The following is a 21,450-nucleotide window of genomic DNA, read 5'->3' as shown; positions in this document are numbered from 1 at the left end:
AAAGATCCAATTCATGGGGTGCATGCGATTTGGGTTCAGGGGTCATCCCAGATGAATTTGATTCGACCTGCATCCATTAGACTCAACCAATAATAAAAGAATCTAACTTGAATAATTTATTTAAAATGAAAGGATGAAGGAAAATATATTTTTTTTTGTTAAATTTATAAAATATGTGAATTAACATAATGATAAGTGCTATGAATAAGATATTAATTTATGCATTATTTAGCACTTATCACCGACCTCAGGCCGAACCAACCTCAGCCAGAGGCCAGAACGACCACAGGTCGAGCCGACCTCAGTTCAAGGCCGAGCTGACCTCGGCCCTGTCAATCGAATATCCTGCAGATCCTCAAAATCACACGTCCCGTGCATCCGGGACGCACGCCGATTGCTCCGGAAGACCGAGTCAACCATCCAAATTCGGGAGATAAAGTTTGGAGATCTTCTAGGACTCCTCCAAGCCCTTGATCACATGCAAATCAAGGGTGGAGAAGCATTGCACGTTGCCACATCAGCAAGAATTTGTGGGAAGACGATTTTCTATGTTTATCTTAGGAAGAGTTACTTAAAATTGTCTAGGGTCTTGGGTCTATAAAAGGAGTTATAAGGGGCCATTATGAGGCATCCCAGAGTTATTCCAGAGTTGAGTTTTAGTCTTGTTCTCTTATTAAGAAGTCGGCCGTAAAGCTTGGGCGGCAATTGTGCTTATTTCAGTCCTTAGATCTTGTGTTTTAGGACTTGGGCTAGTGGTAGATATATCAATCTCTACTAGATTGGGCTAGGAAGGGGCCTCTTCAATCCCTTGCTAGATTTCTTTTGTTTTCACTGTTCTTATTATTTGTTTTTTCAGTTAAGTGGAATAGAATTTAGTTTGCTTTTATCATTGATCTTTGTATTGAGTTATTCCACCGACGTTACGTACAATCGGTCCATCATCAGTGATTTCTAAAGGCGCACGCAAGGAACGAAAGAAAGGGGCATGGTGAGGGGATTTGGATCGTGAGCTCCCATTACGCATCCACGTGCGTGCCCACGTTTTGAGGACCCACGCAAGCAACGCCGAGGTAGTGCCAAGCCGAGAGAGGACCATGTGCCAACCGAAGGCCAAAGTGGCCAAATGATGTATATTGTGGCCGGCCGACCCTTGACCAACCGCGAGGTTCATCCACGACTTCGGCATCGCGTGGGATCAGCCCATGCGCCAGACCTCGCTCCATCAACCCAACGGGCACTCGGCCATGGCGGATAGGACGGCGCGCAGGGCACGGCCATGGCGGATGCACACCAAGCGCGCACCATGGATAGCACGGCCAAGCCACTTCGCACGCCTACTGCTGGCCTAGCATGGTTCAGCAGCGCCAGCAATAGGCCAAGCACGCCCAGGGGCTGGGCACAGGCCAAGCGAGGTTCGGCCGCAAGAACGTTGCCCGCTACAGTGACAGCGCATCAGCCCGCCCACCCACTCGCAGCTGTCTGCTATAGTGCGGCGAGGTTCGGCCACAAGAACCTCGCCCGCCATAGTGACCGTGTGCAAGCTATCATGCCAACACACCCGCCAGCCAGCCCGCCCGCGCCTGCCTGCTACAATGCTGAACCTCGCCCACTACAGTGACCACGCACCTACGCCCGCGCGCCCAAGTCCGAGTCCCTTCCAGACTGGGACTCTTCCAGCCAGGACACGCGTCCCGTGCGCCCAGTTCGCGAGATCCGAATCGTCCCTGCCTTCTATCACCCACCATCCAATGGCCAAAGACCAACTCAATATCCAGCTGCGGGAGGACCTTCTTGGGTGACTTTCAGCCATTGATCTCATGCCAAATCGATGGAGGAGAAGCCTTGGATCCATGGGAAGACGGTTTTCCATATTTATCGTAAGAAGGGTTACTTAGTTTTGTCTAGGGTCTTAGCCTATAAGTAGAGTTGTAAGGGGCCATTGTGAGGCATTCCAGAGAAATCATGGAGTTATTCTAGAATTATGTTCTCTTGTTAGAGAGTCGGCCGTAAGGCTTGGGCGACGATTGTGCCGATTTCGGTCCTTAGATCTTGTGTTCTAGGACTTAGGCTAGTGATAGATACATCAATCTCCACTAGATTGGGCTAGGAAGGGACCTCTTCAATCCCTTGCTAGATTTCTTTTGTTTTCATTGTTTGTTCTTCAATTAAGTGGAATAGAATTTAGTTTGCTTTCATTATTGATCTTTGTATTTAGTTATTCCACCGGTGTTACCTACAATCGGTCCATCATCAGCGATTTCTGAAGGCGCACGCAAGGAGCGCAAGGAAAGGGGCATGGTGAGGGGCTTTGGATCATGAGCTTCCATCAGTCACGCCTGCACACGTGGCCGTACATTATAACTTCACCGCGCCATGCTTTGCTTGCTGGCCAACGATAACCAAGAACGATGCCATGCTGCTCCAGCCATACCTTGCCACACCTATCAATGCCTTACCGTACACAGAAACGGCCTACACCGTGCGCCTCAAGAAAGTTCTAGCTGCGCGCCATTTGGCTGAAAGCCATCTCCTTCCATGATGAGGACGGATCATATCTCCGTCATCTGGACATCTTTACGGAGACTATAAATACCCCGATCAGGTAATGTTTAGGGAATTTTTGGACCAAGTAAGATCCACTCTAGCTTGAGCATCGGATGGCTCTCACCGAAATTACCGATGAGGCCTTTGTATAGGTACACAGTCGTACGAGAGATGATCTTTCTTTCTCCATTCTAGCCGGCAGCTTTTCTGACTCTCCCATCATGATCACCCTCGGGCCAAATTTGAACCGTACTTTTCTAGTCGTAGATTTGATTGGATTTAAGTAGAGAAGGGGTCTGTTCGCGTGGGAGTTTTGGCTCATATATGACGATGAGAATGAAAGGTCATCACGCGCGCTAATTAAACACCCCGCTGGAAGTCCCATCTCGACCTTCGGGAGCTAAGTCATACATAAGGTCTGCTGTATGCCCCTCTCCACACATCGAACGGCCGCGCACGTCCACGGAACACCGTGGGCCCACGTGCAGCTTCTCCGACCCAGTCGCTACGCGCCTCTCCGCCGACGAGTCGATGCTCACAATCCAACGGCCGTGATCTTCCGATTAGTGGAATCCCACTATGGTGGACCCGGATCACCGAACGACTCGCAGCTGGTTCCAAGCTAGCAACCGCTGGCCGTCAGATCTTTCTCTCTCTTCCAATCGCCAGCTCGGCATTAATTTAGCTGGAGCTCCCAACCGCGTCAATTTAGGAATCAAGACCAATAATCTAACTTTATTCGAATAATTTCTTCTTATTATTAGCTTTTAAATTATAGTTGAAAACCGTACTAATAAGTAGCAGTGGAGGCCACCACCACCACCGGCCCTTCTTACCCAATCCCGCGGTTTTAAGCCTCTCGCTCCTCTTTTGCGTCCGTCTCTCGGAGCTTTTCAGGTACTCCTCTTCTCCCCGCTCGGATTTAGGATTTCTATAGCATATGTCATCGGATTTCTGTTAATTTTAGTCGATTTGTTGCTTTTTTATGCGGTTTTTACGTGGCTGCGTCGTTCATTTCTTCGTGGATCTTGCTTGTTTTACTCTGCTTTTTTTTTTTTTTTGCTGGATTATTGAAGTGCTCATTTCCTGCTAGAAATTGTTCCCCTCCTCCCTAAAATCGTTGTCAAAGGTCCGATCTTGCCCGATCTAGGTTTTTCATCGTGGATCGAAACGCTAGTTTCACAAAGACCCGATCTTTTTTCCGTTTTGTGAACTTTTAGCTCCCTAAATTCTTCTTCTCTTTGTGTAGTTCTCAGCAGAAGCCCTGGTCGTCGCTCACAAATTTTCGGGTTTTCCAAAAGACTTGATATTTCATCATGAGGAGGTATCAAGCTTTACCTCCCATCCTTCTCTGTGGTTCCTTCTTCTTCTTGTTCCTCCTGTTGGCCGTCGGCAAGATCTCGGCGGCAGACAGCAGCAACAGCACCTACAACGCCCGGGACAAGATTTTCCTCAACTGCGGTGCCTCCGGGCAGGTCACAGACACCGACGGCCTCAACTGGACCGGCGACGCCGGCTCAAAGTATGCCCCCTCCATCAACGGCGCCGGCGCCAGCGCCTCCTCCCAGGACTCCTCGGTCCCGCAAATCCCCTACATGACCGCCCGGGTCTTCACCTCCCCCTACACCTACACCTTCCCTCTCGGCCCCGGCGGGAAATTCGTTCGCCTTTACTTCTACCCTTCCAACTACTCCAGCCGCGCCGCCTCCGATGCGTTCTTTTCCGTCACCGCCGGATCCAACACCCTTCTCCAGAACTTCAGCGCCTACCTCACCGCCAATGCCCTTAACTTCAACTACCTCGTCCGCGAGTACTCCGTCAACGTCTCCTCCGGTGCCCTCAACCTCACCTTCACCCCTTCTCCTGACCATCCCAACTCTTATGCCTTTGTGAACGGTATCGAGATTGTCTCGATCCCCGACGATATCTTTAATCCCGTCAATCCATTGCTTGTCGGAACCTCCACATCCTACACCATGGAGGACGGTTCGGCTACCCAGACCGTCTACAGGCTGAATGTGGGCGGGCAAGCCATTTCTCCCACCCAAGATTCTGGCTTGTTTCGCTCCTGGGATGATGACACACCATACATATATGGCGCTGCATTTGGTGTCACCTACTCCAACGACCCGAATGTTTCGATTCAGTATCCGGCCAGCGTGCCGGAATACATCGCGCCGGAGGATGTGTACTCGACAGCACGGTCGATGGGGCCTGATGCACACATCAATCTGAACTATAATCTCACATGGATCCTTCCGGTGGATGCTGGGTTTTACTACCTCGTGAGGCTTCACTTCTGTGAGATCCAGTATCCAATCACCCTGCCGAACCAGAGGGTCTTCAATATCTATCTCAACAACCTGACCGCCGTAGAGGGCGCCGATGTGATTGCTTGGAGCGGCGGAATTGGCAAGGCAGCGTACGAGGACTATGTGGTGATAACTTCAGGAACCGGCTCTATGGATTTGTGGGTAGCACTCCATCCTGATGTTGCAGCCAAGCCAGAGTACTATGATGCTATCTTGAATGGGATGGAAGTCTTTAAGCTGCAGAACAGTAATGGAAGTCTTGCTGGACCCAATCCAGCACCACCGCCGCAGCAAGATGTGGATCCCGGCAAGGCTTTCCATCGCGATAATCGCAAGTCCAAGGTTAGAGTCCCAGCCATCGCTGGCGGGGTGATCGGTGGGGCTGCACTCCTGGTGGCTGCCTGTTGCTTGTTCACGATGTGCAGGCAAAAGAAGAAGAAGAGAGGAAAGGACGCAGGCCCCAGCGACGGGCCTTCAGGTTGGCTGCCGCTCTCTCTCTACGGCAACTCGCACTCGGCGGCATCAGTCAAGACGAACACAACCGGAAGCTATGCCTCCTCGCTCCCATCCAACCTCTGCCGCCACTTCTCCTTTGCAGAGATCGAGGCGGCCACCAATGGATTCGACGAAGCCCTCCTCCTCGGCGTCGGCGGGTTCGGAAAAGTCTACCGTGGGGAGATAGATGGCGGCTCCACTATGGTCGCAATAAAGCGTGGGAACCCGATGTCCGAGCAAGGCGTGCATGAATTCCAGACCGAGATCGAGATGCTGTCCAAGCTCCGCCACCGCCATCTCGTCTCCTTGATCGGTTACTGCGAGGAGAACTGCGAGATGATCCTGGTGTACGACTACATGGCCCATGGGACGCTGCGCGAGCACCTCTACAAGACCCCGAAGCCGCCCCTCCCTTGGAAGCAGCGGCTTGAGATCTGCATCGGTGCCGCTCGCGGCCTTCACTACCTCCACACCGGCGCCAAGCATACCATCATCCACCGAGATGTGAAGACCACCAACATTCTTCTGGATGAGAAGTGGGTCGCCAAGGTTTCGGATTTCGGGCTTTCGAAGACCGGTCCTACGCTCGACCACACTCATGTGAGCACGGTGGTGAAGGGCAGCTTCGGCTATCTGGACCCGGAGTACTTCCGGCGGCAGCAGCTTACCGAGAAATCCGATGTATACTCTTTTGGGGTTGTACTCTTTGAGGTCCTCTGTGCTCGGCCGCCTCTCAATTCAGCGCTTCCCAAGGAACAAGTGAGCTTGGCGGAGTGGGCACTGCACTGCCAGAAGAAGGGCTTCCTCGATCAGATCATCGATCCCTATCTCAGGGGCAGGATTGCTTCACAGTGCTTCAAGAAGTTCGCGGAGACCGCCGAGAAGTGCGTGTCCGACAAGGGAATGGAGCGGCCATCCATGGGCGATGTCCTCTGGAACCTCGAGTTCGCGCTCCAGCTGCAGGAGAGCGCGGAGGAAAGCGGCAGCCTCATGGACGGCGCAACCTCGGAGGAGGGCACGCCTCTCATGATCGTGCGGAAGAATGATCCCAGCGATCCGTTGGTGGAATCGACGACGACAACGACGACGACCACCACAATGAGCATGGGAGGCCGGAGCATCGCAAGCGAGGACTCTGATGGGCTGACGCCAAGTGCCGTGTTCTCGCAGATCATGAACCCCAAAGGGCGGTGAGATCTGATGGTGCGGTGAACAATGCCGCTGCTGTTTATCATCTCTACACGGAAACTAGCCCCTCTTATTTTTCCCTATTTTATTCAGTAATATTTGATGAGTTGTGTTGTAATTTATTAGACCCTGGGATCTCCTAAATTCAATCTGATATACAACTTGTATCTGTGCTTGGAAGAATATGTTTTGGTTGTCAGTTGCTGCAATGGACATGGTTATCTTCATAATAAGAGTAGGTGTTAGCGTAAAAAATGACGAAAACAAGAAAAAAAAATGGTGGTAGAAAAATTTTATGTATTTATAAATAGGCTCTGTTATAAAAAAATAATATAGTATAGATCATATTAACACTGTTATAATTTGTTATGTAATTTTTAAAATTACTTTAACAAAATTATACTAATAAAAAAATTTAGTTTGATTCATAATTATGTTAATAAAAAAATTATTATAGACAATCTAAGGTGTTATAAGATGTTTAAAATTATGCTAACGAAGGTGTCACTTTGTTGTTTGCCGCGTCTCCGCTGAGGAGTTTAGTCAATGTGTTTTTTTTTATTATTGTTTTCCGTCCTAATGACACTTCCACTAGCGGGGTGGCGGCCGAAAAGAAAGGTGGTAGCTTCACGATAGGAAGTGGTGGGGGGCGGGCCAGTTGGAAAATGGTCATGGAGAGCTGCAATCCGGTGCTTGCACGTAGAGTGGGACGAAATGAAAGGTTATGTCAAAGGTCGGTCGTGCTGTTTGGACGTTCCTCGTTGGGTCTTTCAGTTGGAAATTTCCACGGGAGATGATCACGGCTCGCTCACAAGATATCATTTGTTCTTTTAGAGTTTTCTGCGAGATTTCCTCTTTGGATGGGATTCCTCTGTGACCCAGTCATATTGATTTAGGATATCACCATCAGCAGTGTATGACAGGCTGCGATTGATCGAGATGTATATTGGGGCCGTTGACTGACCTTAATTCGAGCCTTCCCCTCGCCCCAATTTTAGCTGCACATCCATACAAGGCCAAACAGATATTGATTGGCATTTGGCAAAGAGTTAATGATTGATAATGCCGTGATATTTAGGATACAATACACTGAGTATAATATATTTTGGTGTGAGGGGGCTTCTTGCAAGATCCTGTACCCCAAAAATCACACCAGTCACCTAGGGGAATTGGATCTCAATCCACGCCCCCCGCATCCTGCGATCCTCGCAGCGCACTTTCCCCGGCGAACAGGATCGCTGCAAAATCTACTCTTTATTAGATCTAGCAGCATGGAATGACAGGCTTATCACCTGATCCAAATTCAATAAATCGGCCGCAAAACGTTGTTGATCTGATCTCTGATCAGGACCAATCTGGCCACACTGGATTGAGTGGGAACCAACACAAGCAGTCCAATTTACACTCACTAATGTTACCTTTTAGATCATGCATTCTTGATCGGTTCCAACCTGTATCTCATAAAATGCAGAGAGGCTTTTTGCTTGCAGTTCCAAATTAATTAACTGGAGCCCGAATTGAGTTTGCTTTTTGCTTGCCGCTCCAACTAGAGGTGCAAAATACCCAAGCTAGACTCGATTCAGATCGGACCAAAACTCAACTAGAGCCCGGATAGCAAAATACTAACCTAATTATATATATATATATATTATTAACTTGCTATTTCAAAAATAGAATATAATATAATATTTTTTTAACTATATTTTTTTTGCTTGAATTCAAGCCTGATCTCGGCTCGAATATAGCTTGGTTGACATCCAAGCTGAGTCAAATCGATCTCGAATATTACTTTTCTTTCTTTTCTTTTTTTTTTTTGATCGAATTAAGTTCAAGCTCGATCGATTTCAAATCAAGTTTTAAGCTTAAATATTTTAAATTGAGCCGAACTTGAGCCTTTAGCTACTTGATGCGATTGGCTTAAATATTCTGCATGGCTCGATTGCACCGCTAGCTCCAACCTAGCACCAGTAATGTTGCAACTGAGAGCCACAGGTTGCCAGGATGCAAGTCACCCCGTAGGAAGTGACTGAGTCAAAGTACTCAAAAACACTAAAACCAGCCACAAGAAAGAAGAAACTATTTGTAATTGACCAAAAATGCCAACAACAAAGCAAATATTTGCACACCACAAATGCATTCTTGCCCCGCAGTTGAAAAGTCAAAACCACCAATCAAGTACTTGACATCAGAGGGTTAAGCCAATTAAAAGTCCCCGGTTATGAAACGCACACGAGTTCTTTGTGCTTTCACTTCACAATCATCTTGGGAGAAAAGACTGACTTGAAACCCTTGACCTCATGTTCTATTAAGTCACCAGAAAGCAGGCTGTACAATTGGGATTGGGAACTGCAAGTCCGATAGAGATGCCGAGTATGAGAGGCAGGAAATAATACACAAGGAACTCTTATCGACCAAACGATAGGATCAATGAATACATATGCCAGGGACTGTTTTCTCATCATCTCAATAGCCAGATGGACTCAGTTGGAGCACTAGGATGAGGATTCAGTAAGCATTTTTAACTTTTTCTCGAGTTCAGGTCTGTTGGCCCCAACAAGCTTATCCAGCTGCTGCCCATCTTTCAAGAAGAAGAATGTTGGAGTCGCACGAATATCCCATGATGAACTGAAATCCTGCAACACCCATTTACAATTTCAGACTCCATATTTGTCACCAAAGAATCCATTCCATATATGAATAAAGACTTGATGCAAGTCTGACTTGGTAAACTAAAGCTAACATATTAAAGCATTCGCCACTATCTTGAAGTTAGGTTTACATGTATCATAAAGTTCCCAGATTTATATGCACACGAGGTTTTCCTGACCATCAAATTCTATATGGTGGAAATAAGCTGTTCATCAGTGTCCCATCTTTTTGGATGGCATAATGCAACAAATAATGGTCCCTAGAAAATGTACTTAATAGGCAATAGGTTCAGAGATCTCCAATACATGTAATTTTCAAAAAACAGTGTGTCAAATGGCGGTTGCCCATTGAACAGGATGATATGCATGATATCAAGGTTAGCTGGATACTCTTTTGCTGCATTCTACATCTTATCTTACATATAAAAAGCTCCTCAAGCCTTTTAAATGCCCTTCAATTAGCATCCACATTCTCTGTTGTATACCTGATGTTCAAGTAAAGACAATTTTAAAATGTGACCAAGACTGAGCCTTGTGACTCGAATGAAAGCATCTCTGCAGCTCAAATGGGCTTAAGGTTGCTTGAATGCCTCGTCGTAACCATGAGAAACAAAATATAGGTTGGCAGATGAAGGCTTTAACAAAATGTCCAGAGCCAGCTAAGCAAAAATTTGACCTAACTTTATTTACTTGATTTCAGGTGTAAACTTCTTCTGTATCATAAGGCCTAAACAAAACTAGAAAATTCCAAATGCTAAATGGAGAATGCCATAGAACATGGATTGAACGATCCTAAAACAGGACTATGCCACAGAACATGATGAATGCCTAGAAAACACAGTGGATATGTGCTGGAACCAAGCTGTGAGATATCACTGTCAGAAACAATAAAACCTAGGTCAGATAGTTTTTCCACAGAGATTAAAACAGTAATGAATGAACTCATTTCACACCTACCTGAACTGTCAAATTGCAACTGAGAACATTAACAAATGGTTTATCGACCAAAATATAGATGTAAGTTTACTAAAGGGATTATTCAGCTTTCTGTGGCACAACTATTTCATCTGGATCTTCATAATTGAGAACCATAGTCAACAATAACCCAATAATGAGAACTGCATGCTCATTATATATAAATGTCGTATGAGTGATTATAACAACTCTACTTGCATTCTTAGCCTCTTAATTGTTTTAGAGATCTTCCTAGCCTCACTGTAGAAAAACCAGAAGCATCTCTTGTCCTACAGAGACCAAGGCGGATTGGTGGCAGAACCAATGCATGTGCTACATCAAAAGCAAAGATGAAAGATATGCCAATGGAGATGATGAAGAATAAACAGGTGGGAAAAATGACGAAGAAGACAAAACAATGAAGAAAACAAAATATCGAACTTCCAACAATAGGGCATTTGGGACAACAATAATGATGATGGAATCTTCCAGCCTTCCTTAAGACACCAGGCAAGTTTGATGATAGTAAGGTGCACATAAGAAGATGTGCCTTCTCTTTGATTTTCAACTCATGCCCTCTGCCTTTTTTCAAGATGAATCTTCTAATTGGAGTGACAGAGGTCCTGCTACATACTCCACATTTACAAGTCTGCTTGAACCAACAAGCCATTCATCTGAAACCCCATGTCAATCCAACAAACCCAATTTCAAACAACAAGGGGCTGGTAACACAACTGACAGTTGAAGTTGTAAAACTGAGAGGAGATACCTTCAAAATTTCTCTAGACCAATTTTCAACTTTATCTACAAGAACACTTCAGCAAAAATTTCTAACATTTAGGAAGATGAAGATATCACGGCAAAAGACGGGCTTTGAGTTCCATTCAATTACAGCAACCAAGGTTTATGTTATGGCTGAAACCGAACCTTTTCAGCCAAAGCTGATTGATGATCAATTTCAACCAAGACCGATCTTAAGCTGACCAAAAAGTCAGTTTGAAAAAAGACTATATTTAATGCTTAATTGGAAACATATGTAGAAGGAAACAATAGACTGCCAAAAAAAGTAGCCATCAAAGGGTGCAACAGACAGGATAAAAGATAAGAGCAGATCATACCATCAACTCATCCACATCAACTGTCAGGAACATGAGAGAAGGATACTTCTCAGACAGCTCAGCATAAACAGGTACCATCATTCTGCAGGGACCACACCAAGATGCACTGAAATTTGCCACAACCTGTGCAGGGAAAAAAAAAAGGTAAATGTTAGTTGCATGAAAATCTAAAATATGTTCAGAATTAAACAAAAGTTCTCAAAATTCACACTCAACTCCCCAACTCTCTGATTTGGAATTAAACAAGAGCCACCTGACATTATCTGACATGCATGTCTCATGTTTATTTGTGTCTTGCATGTTCATAATTGGTCCAAGTTTGTCTTTAAAGGAAGGTGATTGATAAAAGTTGGACTGTCAACTCTTGAGATGCAGTACCCTAGGGCCATATTTGGAGATCTCTTATTAAGCACATCATATTTTATAGATCTTTAGTATACCCTTTTTTCATTTCAAGCCACACAAATGCATTTAAATACACATACATCAATCACCACATGCAAACAAGCATATTTATATAAAACCCTACTTCTTTGTAATATGGATTTACGAAACCTGACGTGTGCAGCTTATCCATGTCAGCACACAATCCCAATGTCCATATTGACCATACTAGGCAACTAGTCAGCCAACTTAAACTCACTTTGGTCAAATACTTACTTTCCCGGAAACAATTTATCAAAGTTATACCCATGTCAAAGTCGGATCCAAATATCTATACGTAAAACAGGTAATCAAAGTCAGACAAGCAACACTAGTAGATCTGATTCTGAAATACTCAACTACGAGGGAAAGAAAAACTCGAGGAAGCAAAGGTATATTTTAAGGCAAAGCAGCATTTTCGTCCTACTGAGCTCATAATCAAACTCTTCACAAAACCGCTATTATTAATCATACCATCACAAGACTCAGCAAGAGTTCCGAAGGTCTTCAGAGTCTCAAGAGATTGATACTTTCTACTTCAACCAACATTCTTATGAAACTAGTAGTTTCAACAAATATATTGTGTAAAGCATCATACTTCAGGGTAAACAGAGAGAAGAAGAAATTTATTTCGAATGGATAAACAATTTTCCAAAAAATATTAGCCAATATTTACATGAATATAAGGCATCATAGCTTGGCCTCATGAAAGAAGTCCAGGGAATTGCTATCATTTGTATAAATATTTTGTTAAATGTCAGCTCATAAAATTTTACATACAAGATTCCTCAAAAGGTAAAGTACTGTGATATGTCCAGGAGCAAAGGCTTCAATATTCTTGAAAACAAGTGTGTCAAAACAAGTTGGTAAAATAAGGACTAGTACCTTGATTTACTTTATCTAAAGGCTTTCCTACATAACATAATTCTTGAAAATCAAGCAGAAGACTTGTCATCCTACCATTGGCAGACACCAATGTCTTTGCCAATTCAGCAGATCCACTCCAATTTCTCTAAGCATGTTTTTAACTCCAACCAGCATGTTTTTTTTTTGAAAAGAAAAATCAGGTTATTTTCTATTTTCTAATTTACTATATTGTCTTGTGTGGATATTATGAAGTTTGCTATACATTATCGACCAACTATGATAGACCAGGGGAATCTGATAGATTAGTGGAATCTACCAGCACAATATGAGAAATGGAATACTTTTGCTTCGTGACACGCAACTTGCTTATAAAAGGATCCTTGGCAATCATTATTCACCAGTAAGATCTTAGAGTGTCCCCACCATACCTCATAAAGTAGCACCCATTCTACCAATATATTCCTTCTTTAAAAAGAGACATTTGCCAACAGCAAAATCAATCCTTTCACTGTCTTTACAATTAAAAGTACATGTTTTTTATGGTTCATAACAAGTAAAATTGCTAATTAACCTACCTCTTCCACCTTGATAGTTCTACAAAGGACCTTCAGCACTTTGATACTAAAAATCCCTGACAATAACTCCAAATCCTGATATTCCAATTTCTTTCACATTAATTACATCACATTTGGCCTCTGGATACATTGCTTAGCCATGTAATATTCTCCCGTTCTTTTTTCTCATAAACATAATAAGTTAGGGAGCACATTCAGGGCCTGTTTGGATTTTCCTACAGGATTGGGCTGAAAATCCTGTAGGATACGTGGATTGGGCCAGCACAACATGCAGGATCACATGCTACATGCTGGGCTAGGCCTGTATTCATGTAATGCCCAGGAATACTTTCGCGAGACATGCAAGAAACGACAATAAATCTCGTCGTTAAATTATTTAAATTTAGCTTTGGAGTGGGCCAGCCCGAATCCCATAGGAAGAAAAAAAAACCTCAGCAGTAGGTCTTTTTTTCCCCTCCCTATGGGATTTGAGCCGGCCCACTCTAAAGCTATTCCTGGATATTTTTCCTAGCTCAATCTGTAGCCTATAATCTTGCTACTTGTGCTGGCCTAATTAACAATTTCTTCAGAATTTTCAGCCCAATCCTGTAGAAAAATCCAAACAGATCCTCAAATTTTTTGGTCTATCAACAAACGCATGCATCATACCAAAATAATTTCACCAATCACCAACCTCCCTGAAAGGATGCATAGACAAATTGAGGATACCTTTACTCAACCATTCAAGCAAAGATACATCTCCATCTCGTACCTATCCTACCTAATGCTTCCCCAGAATCAATCCTTCTTGCAATAAGATTAAACAAATTCCTCTCCATCCGGGTTCGGTAAAACTCTCTGACCTAACTAGACACAATATTTTTTAGCAGTCATTATTGTGAATAAAAATATAATCTACATAATTTGTTGATACAATTGAAACCTTTTCTGGTACATGTGCTGCAAGAAATTTCAGGATGCCTACAACCATTGCCTTATCAAAGTTTTCATAAAAAAAGGAGTATTCATTCCCATAGGCTAATTTGCCTTTATTCTTTCCAACAAAACCCACATAGCCACTAGCTCCCCTTTTTATGCTCATCTGTACTCCTAAGTATTTTCAAGTTTTGAGTCTGTTTCTTTAGTATAGTCCTGTTATTATGAACTAATAAATAATATGGTATATTGCAGAGGAGACCCAAAATGACTTATCTGGGCTTGCAACAAACCCAATGCATTTTCTTTGTTTCAACATTTTCCCTTCCCACACCTATTGGACCATACCTCTACCTAGAAACCTATCCAAATATGATAAAGTAGTCCACACAACAAAGAGGCAAAGTCCTTAGATTCCTCTCTTGTTTCACTTGGAACCATTACATTTCATGATATCACACCTTTTTCTTCATTATCATAAGTGAAATATGGAAATGTCATAATTTAATGCAAGATGAAAATCAATTTCCATGTTGAAGTTCACTAGATGAGTGGAACCACCAGGTTGGAAACCATCAATGAGGAAGACGAACAATAAATCTGTAAGGTGGTGATTCATGCTACAATCTATTGTCTCATCGAAGTTTCCTGGCAGCCAATAAGCTCCACAAATGATCTGTTGTTTCCCAGCCTATACCTTATCCATCCCAACTTCAGATACCATGGAAACCATCTCTAGTCTTAGAGAATAGATATATCTCCAGGCCTCTGTACCAATCTGCCTAGAAAGAAAGGGCAGTCTTTTTCCAAATTAAGAATTCAGGTGATATACCAGGCATATCATGGACACGGGAGAAACCCCAGGCAGAAAAGTCCTTGGACAGCCCTCTTTGAACTTTTGATTACAGTCTCCATAAAAATATTCCTGTTGCTGAAGAGAAGTGCATTCTTTTCTTGAAAATTTTCTATTCTTCCTGATCCAGGCCCCTCAGATTCCTCTTTAATCTGCAGCAACTTGAGACCTATGGTCAGGCTCTTCAAAATTTATGTTACCACCTACTTTATTTGCACTTCTGGCAAGCACCTCCAACAACATCTAATTTCTTCAAAAATGATGCACTAGGTTCTGCACTGTTTGAGAAAATCCCAATTTTATTTGAACCAAATTTTGAATATCCTCCTTTTAAACCACCATAACTTATCAACCATGAAAAGTCGATAAGAACTTTATGCAAAAATCATTCATTTTTATGGTAAAGGAATACTATCTGATGAGGAAAACAAAATTAAATGCCTGATCCATGTCAGCAGGTGATTCAGCTGCCCTTAACTGGTCTGCTCCTCCCAATCATGACCATAACATATTCTGCAGTGATATTATACTGACCCTGAATTGCAGAAGCATGCATTTATGAGCTGTTCCAACTTCCAACCCAACTGCACATTGTGCAAATGCTTCCAGATCATACCAGATGATGGCCTTCTCCAAAACTTAATTCTGAAGTCTTAAGGCCACCAAGTGGAATCAGGATACAATTCTACAAAATTATAAATTAGCCAGCATAGAACCAAAATTATCAAACATTAAAATATTAGTTAAACTACTCCAAGGAAATCTGGCTAAACAGCTAAAATTCAGCATTGGACCAGCCAGACCTGGACCAAAGACAAAAAAATTAAGCTCCAGAGCAACAGTAAGATTGGACATACAACTTCATCAGTAGATTGCAATTTTAAGACAAGAGAGAGCTCTGTCAGTCCCATATTTGATATATTACATATATAAGAGTGAGTTATTAAAAGTGTACATGCATGTGGGCATCTCTCTCTCTCTCTCTCTCTTTGTGTGTGTGTGTGTGTGTGTGTGTGTGTGTCTGTATGCAATGCATATGTGCCCATGTCTGGGTTTGTGTGGGGTCCTATCGAATTGCTTACTAGCTTGCCATCCTTGTTTGCATCCGCAATCTTCTCATCCCAGCTCTCTTTGCTAGTAATTACATGCACATTTCCAGCTTTGAAATCTATGTCATCAGAGTCACCTCGGCCCCGACACTACAAATGGTAAGAGAACAAAAACCATCAGTTGGTCGCCAATTTTTTTAGTATCAAACCATATGCTTATTAACCAAGGTTGCCAAGGAAAGCATGAATGCACTGTTTAAATGCCAGGACAATATCAATAGGTAATAAAGGTACATATGCACACAGTCATACACAAACATATGCACATGTATACATAAATATAGGTATACACATACATACATGTATATATGCACAAAAATATGTGTATAAATATGTATATATACGTACATACATACATATGTATGTATATCTGCATGCGCACATACATATATTTATGCATAATTGTACATATATGAATGTATATCTGCGTATATCTAATGAGAAGGCTTATGTACAATTAAAACAATGGAGCATCTAAAACTGAAATCTCTTCCAATATTCAATTAAATGTGTAAAATTATTAGGTTTCTTGCAAGGCCGAAAAACCAAATACTGACAAGTTCAAAGTTAAAGAGCAAATGTATGGAAGCTCAAAGCTCGGGCCATGTAACTGTAACTTAAAAAGCTCATTTTCAAACAACACCCCCCCCCCCCCCCCAAAAAAAAAAAAAAGAAAAGAAAAGAAAAGAAAACCCGGCAGCCAACACATGTGCACCGCCATATTTCCCTGTTCCACTGTGAAAATGACATAACGAGAAAAGCAGATTATTTATCTATGCATTGAACTGAGTATTCTAAGCTTCATTATGAGTTTCAATGTATTTTATTGATGATAACCAACCTTCCCCAAGCAGGTTCCCATTTGAACTCAGGAGTTTCAGTCACGAAAACAGGATCACCAGCTTCTTCTGAGAAATAGAAAGTGGTGAAGAAAACATTAGTAAAAAGAAATGTGCATTAAATTGACAAAAGAAAAAGTGCAGACAGACAGATTACTCTGCATAACACAGTCAAATATACTCCAGGTAACTGAGAATAGACTTTGAAAGAACCACCCGAAATAATTTGTATAATGTCCTTATCGAAATCAGGCTCTTTAAATTCAGATATCAAACAATGATGACAAAAGATGTGTAAACAGGAAATCAATGCTCACATTAGTTTCCAATTAGGCAATTACCACATGTAACAGTTCCTACTGAACATCCAACACTCTTTTTGAGATTTAAAGTGAATCTTATAGGATAGAAGTATGATCATATTGGAGTGGATTGACATTTCAGCAATAACACATGTCCAGGAAAACAGGAACATTGAAACTCTGGTAATACTTAAGCAAATATCTTAATATATCAAAACATTGTTGCATGAAACAAAATGATGGCAATCAGACAGGTCCAAGAGCATACAATTGTCACCATTAAGGAATACTAAGGTGGACAAATGATACACAAGGAAAGATGAATGGATGCAAAGGAAGAAGCAAACGAATTCTATAGATTAAATCAGTAGAAAAGTAAATGATATTATGTAAACATCTGCTCTGAAAATTTAAGGTGACCTAGTGAGAGAAATAAGGCAAAACATAACCTAAATGGAACTCGTGAGAAAGGATTTAAAATGCTTGTGTTGACAGAGGATGCCCTTCCAAGGAAAAAGTGGTAAATATGATTTGCGCCCTCAACCCCATACAGTTGGCATGGCGCTTAATACTTATGGTTATAAGCTATGTAACCAAGCACTGGTGATAGATTTTAATAACTTGATTTAGCATCCAAGTGTTAATCCCCTGTCTAATATTATTCCAAGACAAACACCAGCAACTCAAGAAGCTAATTGCATCTGCAGATAGTAGAATAAGGATATAAGAGTATAAAAATAACCAAGATATTTATATGAATAGATATGTGAGGAATTTAGTAGAAACACAATATGTATACAATTCCTTTAGGGTTGGGTGGGTAACAATCATACCATTCAATTTGGATGAAAAGAAAAGTCTGCCAAAATGAAGTGCGAGGAATGCGGTTATAGAGGGAAAATGCATAGATAAGACTATAGGAAAAAAATGATGGCCCAGAGATTCCAGAAACACAACCTTCTCAGTGCGGGTTTAGTTTTTTAATTAATAAAAAAACAACACGTATTTTTAATTAAATGTGTTGTGAAAATAGAATGTAGGTGCAAAATATATGCACCAAAAGAGATGCCAATAGTATGACACAGTTTAAGTGATGATAACCAGCAATGTAACGTTCTTTCAAGTGCATCAGACACTACAAATGGCTCTGAAGCAGCATTCAGTGAGGTAAACTTTAAAATATTGTGAGAGTTTTGGTGAAACTGGTTGCAAAATTGAGCAAGGGTGCAAATAAGCAAAGATCCACAAAGTCCCACTCTAAAGCAATTTCGGTCATTTTCATGAGCAAGGGTGCAAATAAGAACAGCACAAGAGACTTAGTAATATAGCAAAGATTGGATGATGATAACTAGTTTATATGGTTCTATCACGTCCATTCAAGGCCATATAAGAGGACCTATGCGAGCATGTGTCTAGTCCCATATCAGTTGTGCAATGGAGAGATTTGGGTACTTAAACTGGGCCAAGGATACCAAATAACATTTTTTGGCTAGCATTTTTGGGTGAGGTCCTGGGTCATTACACCAATAAAAGAAACAATCAAGCAGGATGTAAGTTGAGAACGCAGGATAAAAATTAAGAATATTATAAAAAAAAGGTTCGGTAATAATAGTTGCAAACCAAGTATCTATCATTTTTGAACTATCATGTGCAAGAAAGAATAAAGCATCAACCAGAACTTCCAACTGTGCCAAAAATTTCACCAGCCATCCCGTATGCCATTCTTGAGTTGCTCAGCTTTAAAAGTACCACACAGACAGATGAGGTTGTACTAGTTGAAGCAAACTAGACATAAATTAGGAGGTTAATATGGAACCACTTGACAAACATCTCTAGCTATTTGTAAATTTAACCAAAAAGCAATTCACACAATCCGCAATAATTAAACCAAGAACCAGTTACCAAAACTTTTAATCATGCGTTAATCTATTTAACCAAGAAGCAATTTAAACCTTCCGATTCGAATACATGGAAATTTAGGGTTTAATTGAATGGGAATGCAGAATCTTCTTGATGAGAAACCAAGAATCTCCGATGGGATAACGAAAGGAAAATATACCTTTAAAAACTCTTTACTGATTGCGCTGCGGGATACTGCTCCTGTCCAAAGAATCGAGCAATAACTTTGCTCGACGAAACCCTAGCTTTTGGGAAGGAGAGGTGGAGGGGTGATCCGACAACACCAGCGCGAAAGCGGGTGATGCCACCGAAGCTTCTTGACGGGAAGCGATAACCAACAGAACTCGATATGAAAGCCGAAAGGATGCCCCCATTCTGGCCCGCTACTAGAGGCCCGCTTGATGGCATTCTACCTTGGGTCTGAGTTGACCAGAATCCAGCCCAAAAGCCATCCGGATTTGTAATCCGGACCAAGCTTGATCCATTAGGCTGGAAGAGTGACCCAAATCATATATCGGGTTGGCCAGGAAGAAATTGTGAAGAAAAAAAAAAGAAAAAGGGCTAAGCACATGTTCAAAAAAGCTAACGAGGTCATGGACTGGATGGCTTTTTATGTAACCAGTCACTCCGGAGGTATCCTATGGGTTGGCAAAGGAAAGTTGCTTAGAGTGCTCCGGGACCTGTTGTTTTCTAATCTCATTGGATGTATCCGTACTAAAAGTCTAAAACTGTATGAATCATCCATCTTAGTAAAAAAAAAAAAAATCAAGATAAATTTTGTGAACTGTTGTTCTAGCATTGCCTTGACCATCTTCGAAAAAGAGATAAGCTCTATGATTAGCAAAGTCACAAGATGCACTCGCATCCTATTAAAATTTGCTCTTGTCTTTGAACTCCAAAGTTCACTATGATATACTAAATTCTACCAATAACTCTCAAGCAGCCTAAACTAGAATTAGCTTAATTATTTTTTAGAGTTTATGACAATTAAGATTTTGCTTCAGACCTTATGATGGTGAAGCATCTACGGACAAGAAATTAGACAAAAAGATTAGTACCAGACAAAAAGGACCATGATAGTTGGTGTAGATGTTCCCTTGGCAGCATATAGTGAAGTAGAAATATTTATCATCGTTTAGAAGCACTGAAAAGCAATAACATGTCAGGACATAACAGCTACAAGAGGCATTCGTATTGCTGATTTGCTGTAGCTAGGAAGCTAAACAAATCTTGGTTGGGAGAGGAGGAAGTGCTGAAACATTACTCTTAGTAGAGCTATCAATATGAAAACGACCCCTTCTTTGCTATGTCACTCTTATTTTCAAAACTCTCCTCAACCCAGCAGCCTTAACAGTCATGACCATACTTTCTCTCTCTCTCCCTCTCTCTCTCTCAAAATTGTACTCCTCCCCTCTCCCCTTCTTTTTTTTTTTTTTCCTTCCCTGATTCCAAGAAGGGGTTATTTTCATAGATATGCCTCTTAGCTTCCACGTTTTATTGTTTTATATTCTATCCATCATCTAATCAAAGATCATGCAATATCTTATCTTATATCTTCCTATCTACCAAACAGAGTAATATTTTCATGGGTATGTTTCTACAGCATGTAGTCTTTCCTATATTGTTTTGTCCTAAGAAATCAAAGCATGTGATCTAAGGTTGACATGGTCAGAAAAGGGTCGAGCCGATCCAAAGATGTCCTTCTCTATCAATCATATATTTAATGGCCTTCAAGACCAAGCATTTCTACATGGAACAAAGAAGAATTAAGGCCGTCTTCTACACTAAGCTCCTATTGTAAAGAGCTGAAGTTTTCCTTTTGGTAAGCTCTGTTGGGTAAACTGTGGTGGGCCCGGCCCACATGACCTTATGATGGGAGTTTGGGGCGGCTCTGATCGGTGGCCCGACGTCTAGTGGATGAGCCACAACTTTAGAGCCACGCCGGCACAGGCGGACCCACACTCGTATGAATTTTGCGGGATGTGGCCTTAACTTTTTCTCCCACGCCGGATCTCATTGATTCCGACTTGATCCGATGCAGCCCGCCTGGCTTCTTAAAATAGTAACCTCCACGTATCCCGGGTCAATGACCTATTACCAGAAGCTCCAAGGCCCATGCCGCATCTCATTTAAGGGTTTTTTTTATTTATTGGTAGAACCTCATTTAAGAGTTTTTTTCAGTAGAAATCTACTACCTAACGTAAAAGCTGCTTCTCGCCCCGCTGAATTTATATACAATTAGTATAAAACTCATCAAAATTTCTTGAATTCGGGAAGAACAAAAAAAGTTAAAAATTTGTGCTTGAGAGATTATTATTTGACAGATTATATGAAATTTTGAGAGTAATCATATGATCAAAAAAAGGTTTTTCGGTTTTCCATGAAAAAAAACAAAGGAGGTAATAAAGT

General features: G+C 42.0%; 2 protein-coding genes across 3 annotated transcripts; one reads left to right on the top strand and one right to left on the bottom strand.

The window, feature by feature from the left end:
- The first annotated feature begins 3,325 nt into the window (after positions 1-3,325).
- LOC103723923 (receptor-like protein kinase FERONIA) lies at positions 3,326-6,748 on the top strand. Its single transcript, XM_008815020.4, has 2 exons — positions 3,326-3,441; positions 3,794-6,748. Exon 2 carries the CDS (start codon positions 3,861-3,863, stop codon positions 6,543-6,545), a length of 2,685 nt encoding a protein of 894 aa, XP_008813242.1. The 5' UTR covers positions 3,326-3,441; positions 3,794-3,860; the 3' UTR covers positions 6,546-6,748.
- A 1,892-nt stretch (positions 6,749-8,640) lies between these two features.
- On the bottom strand, positions 8,641-19,376 carry LOC103723922 (thioredoxin H4-1-like). 2 transcript variants are annotated; one of them, XM_008815019.4, is made up of 6 exons: positions 19,202-19,375; positions 16,998-17,056; positions 16,843-16,909; positions 15,975-16,091; positions 11,260-11,382; positions 8,756-9,172 (listed from the first exon to the last, which is right to left on the bottom strand). In XM_008815019.4, the coding sequence occupies exons 3-6, from the start codon at positions 16,861-16,863 to the stop codon at positions 9,032-9,034; spliced, it is 402 nt and encodes a 133-aa protein (XP_008813241.1). In that variant the 5' UTR covers positions 16,864-16,909; positions 16,998-17,056; positions 19,202-19,375; the 3' UTR covers positions 8,756-9,031. The 2 variants fall into 2 exon arrangements, with proteins under 2 accessions (XP_008813240.1, XP_008813241.1); XM_008815018.4 differs by lacking the exon at positions 16,998-17,056 and having other exon boundaries at positions 8,641-9,172; positions 19,202-19,376.
- Positions 19,377-21,450: the final 2,074 nt, after the last annotated feature.

This window comes from Phoenix dactylifera, chromosome 3 (genome assembly GCF_009389715.1).
Source record: "Phoenix dactylifera cultivar Barhee BC4 chromosome 3, palm_55x_up_171113_PBpolish2nd_filt_p, whole genome shotgun sequence".
In the NCBI taxonomy this organism is placed as follows: Eukaryota; Viridiplantae; Streptophyta; class Magnoliopsida; order Arecales; family Arecaceae; genus Phoenix; species Phoenix dactylifera.
The sequence above is the reverse complement of the archived record's forward strand: the minus strand, read 5'-3'. Positions and strand labels throughout refer to the sequence as shown.

What these genes read in the sequence shown, in the direction of transcription:
- LOC103723923 (XM_008815020.4), top strand. Translation starts at nt 3,861, where the DNA reads ATGAGGAGGTATCAAGCTTTACCTCCCATCCTTCTCTGTGGTTCCTTC.
- LOC103723922 (XM_008815018.4), bottom strand. Translation starts at nt 16,863, where the DNA reads ATGGGAACCTGCTTGGGGAAG. An exon ending in CAAACAAGGATGGCAAGCTA is followed by an intron (nt 11,383 to 15,974) that starts GTAAGCAATTCG and finishes TTCCCTGCACAG; the next exon opens with GTTGTGGCAAATTTCAGTGC. An exon ending in TTGATGTGGATGAGTTGATG is followed by an intron (nt 9,173 to 11,259) that starts GTATGATCTGCT and finishes TGGGTGTTGCAG; the next exon opens with GATTTCAGTTCATCATGGGA.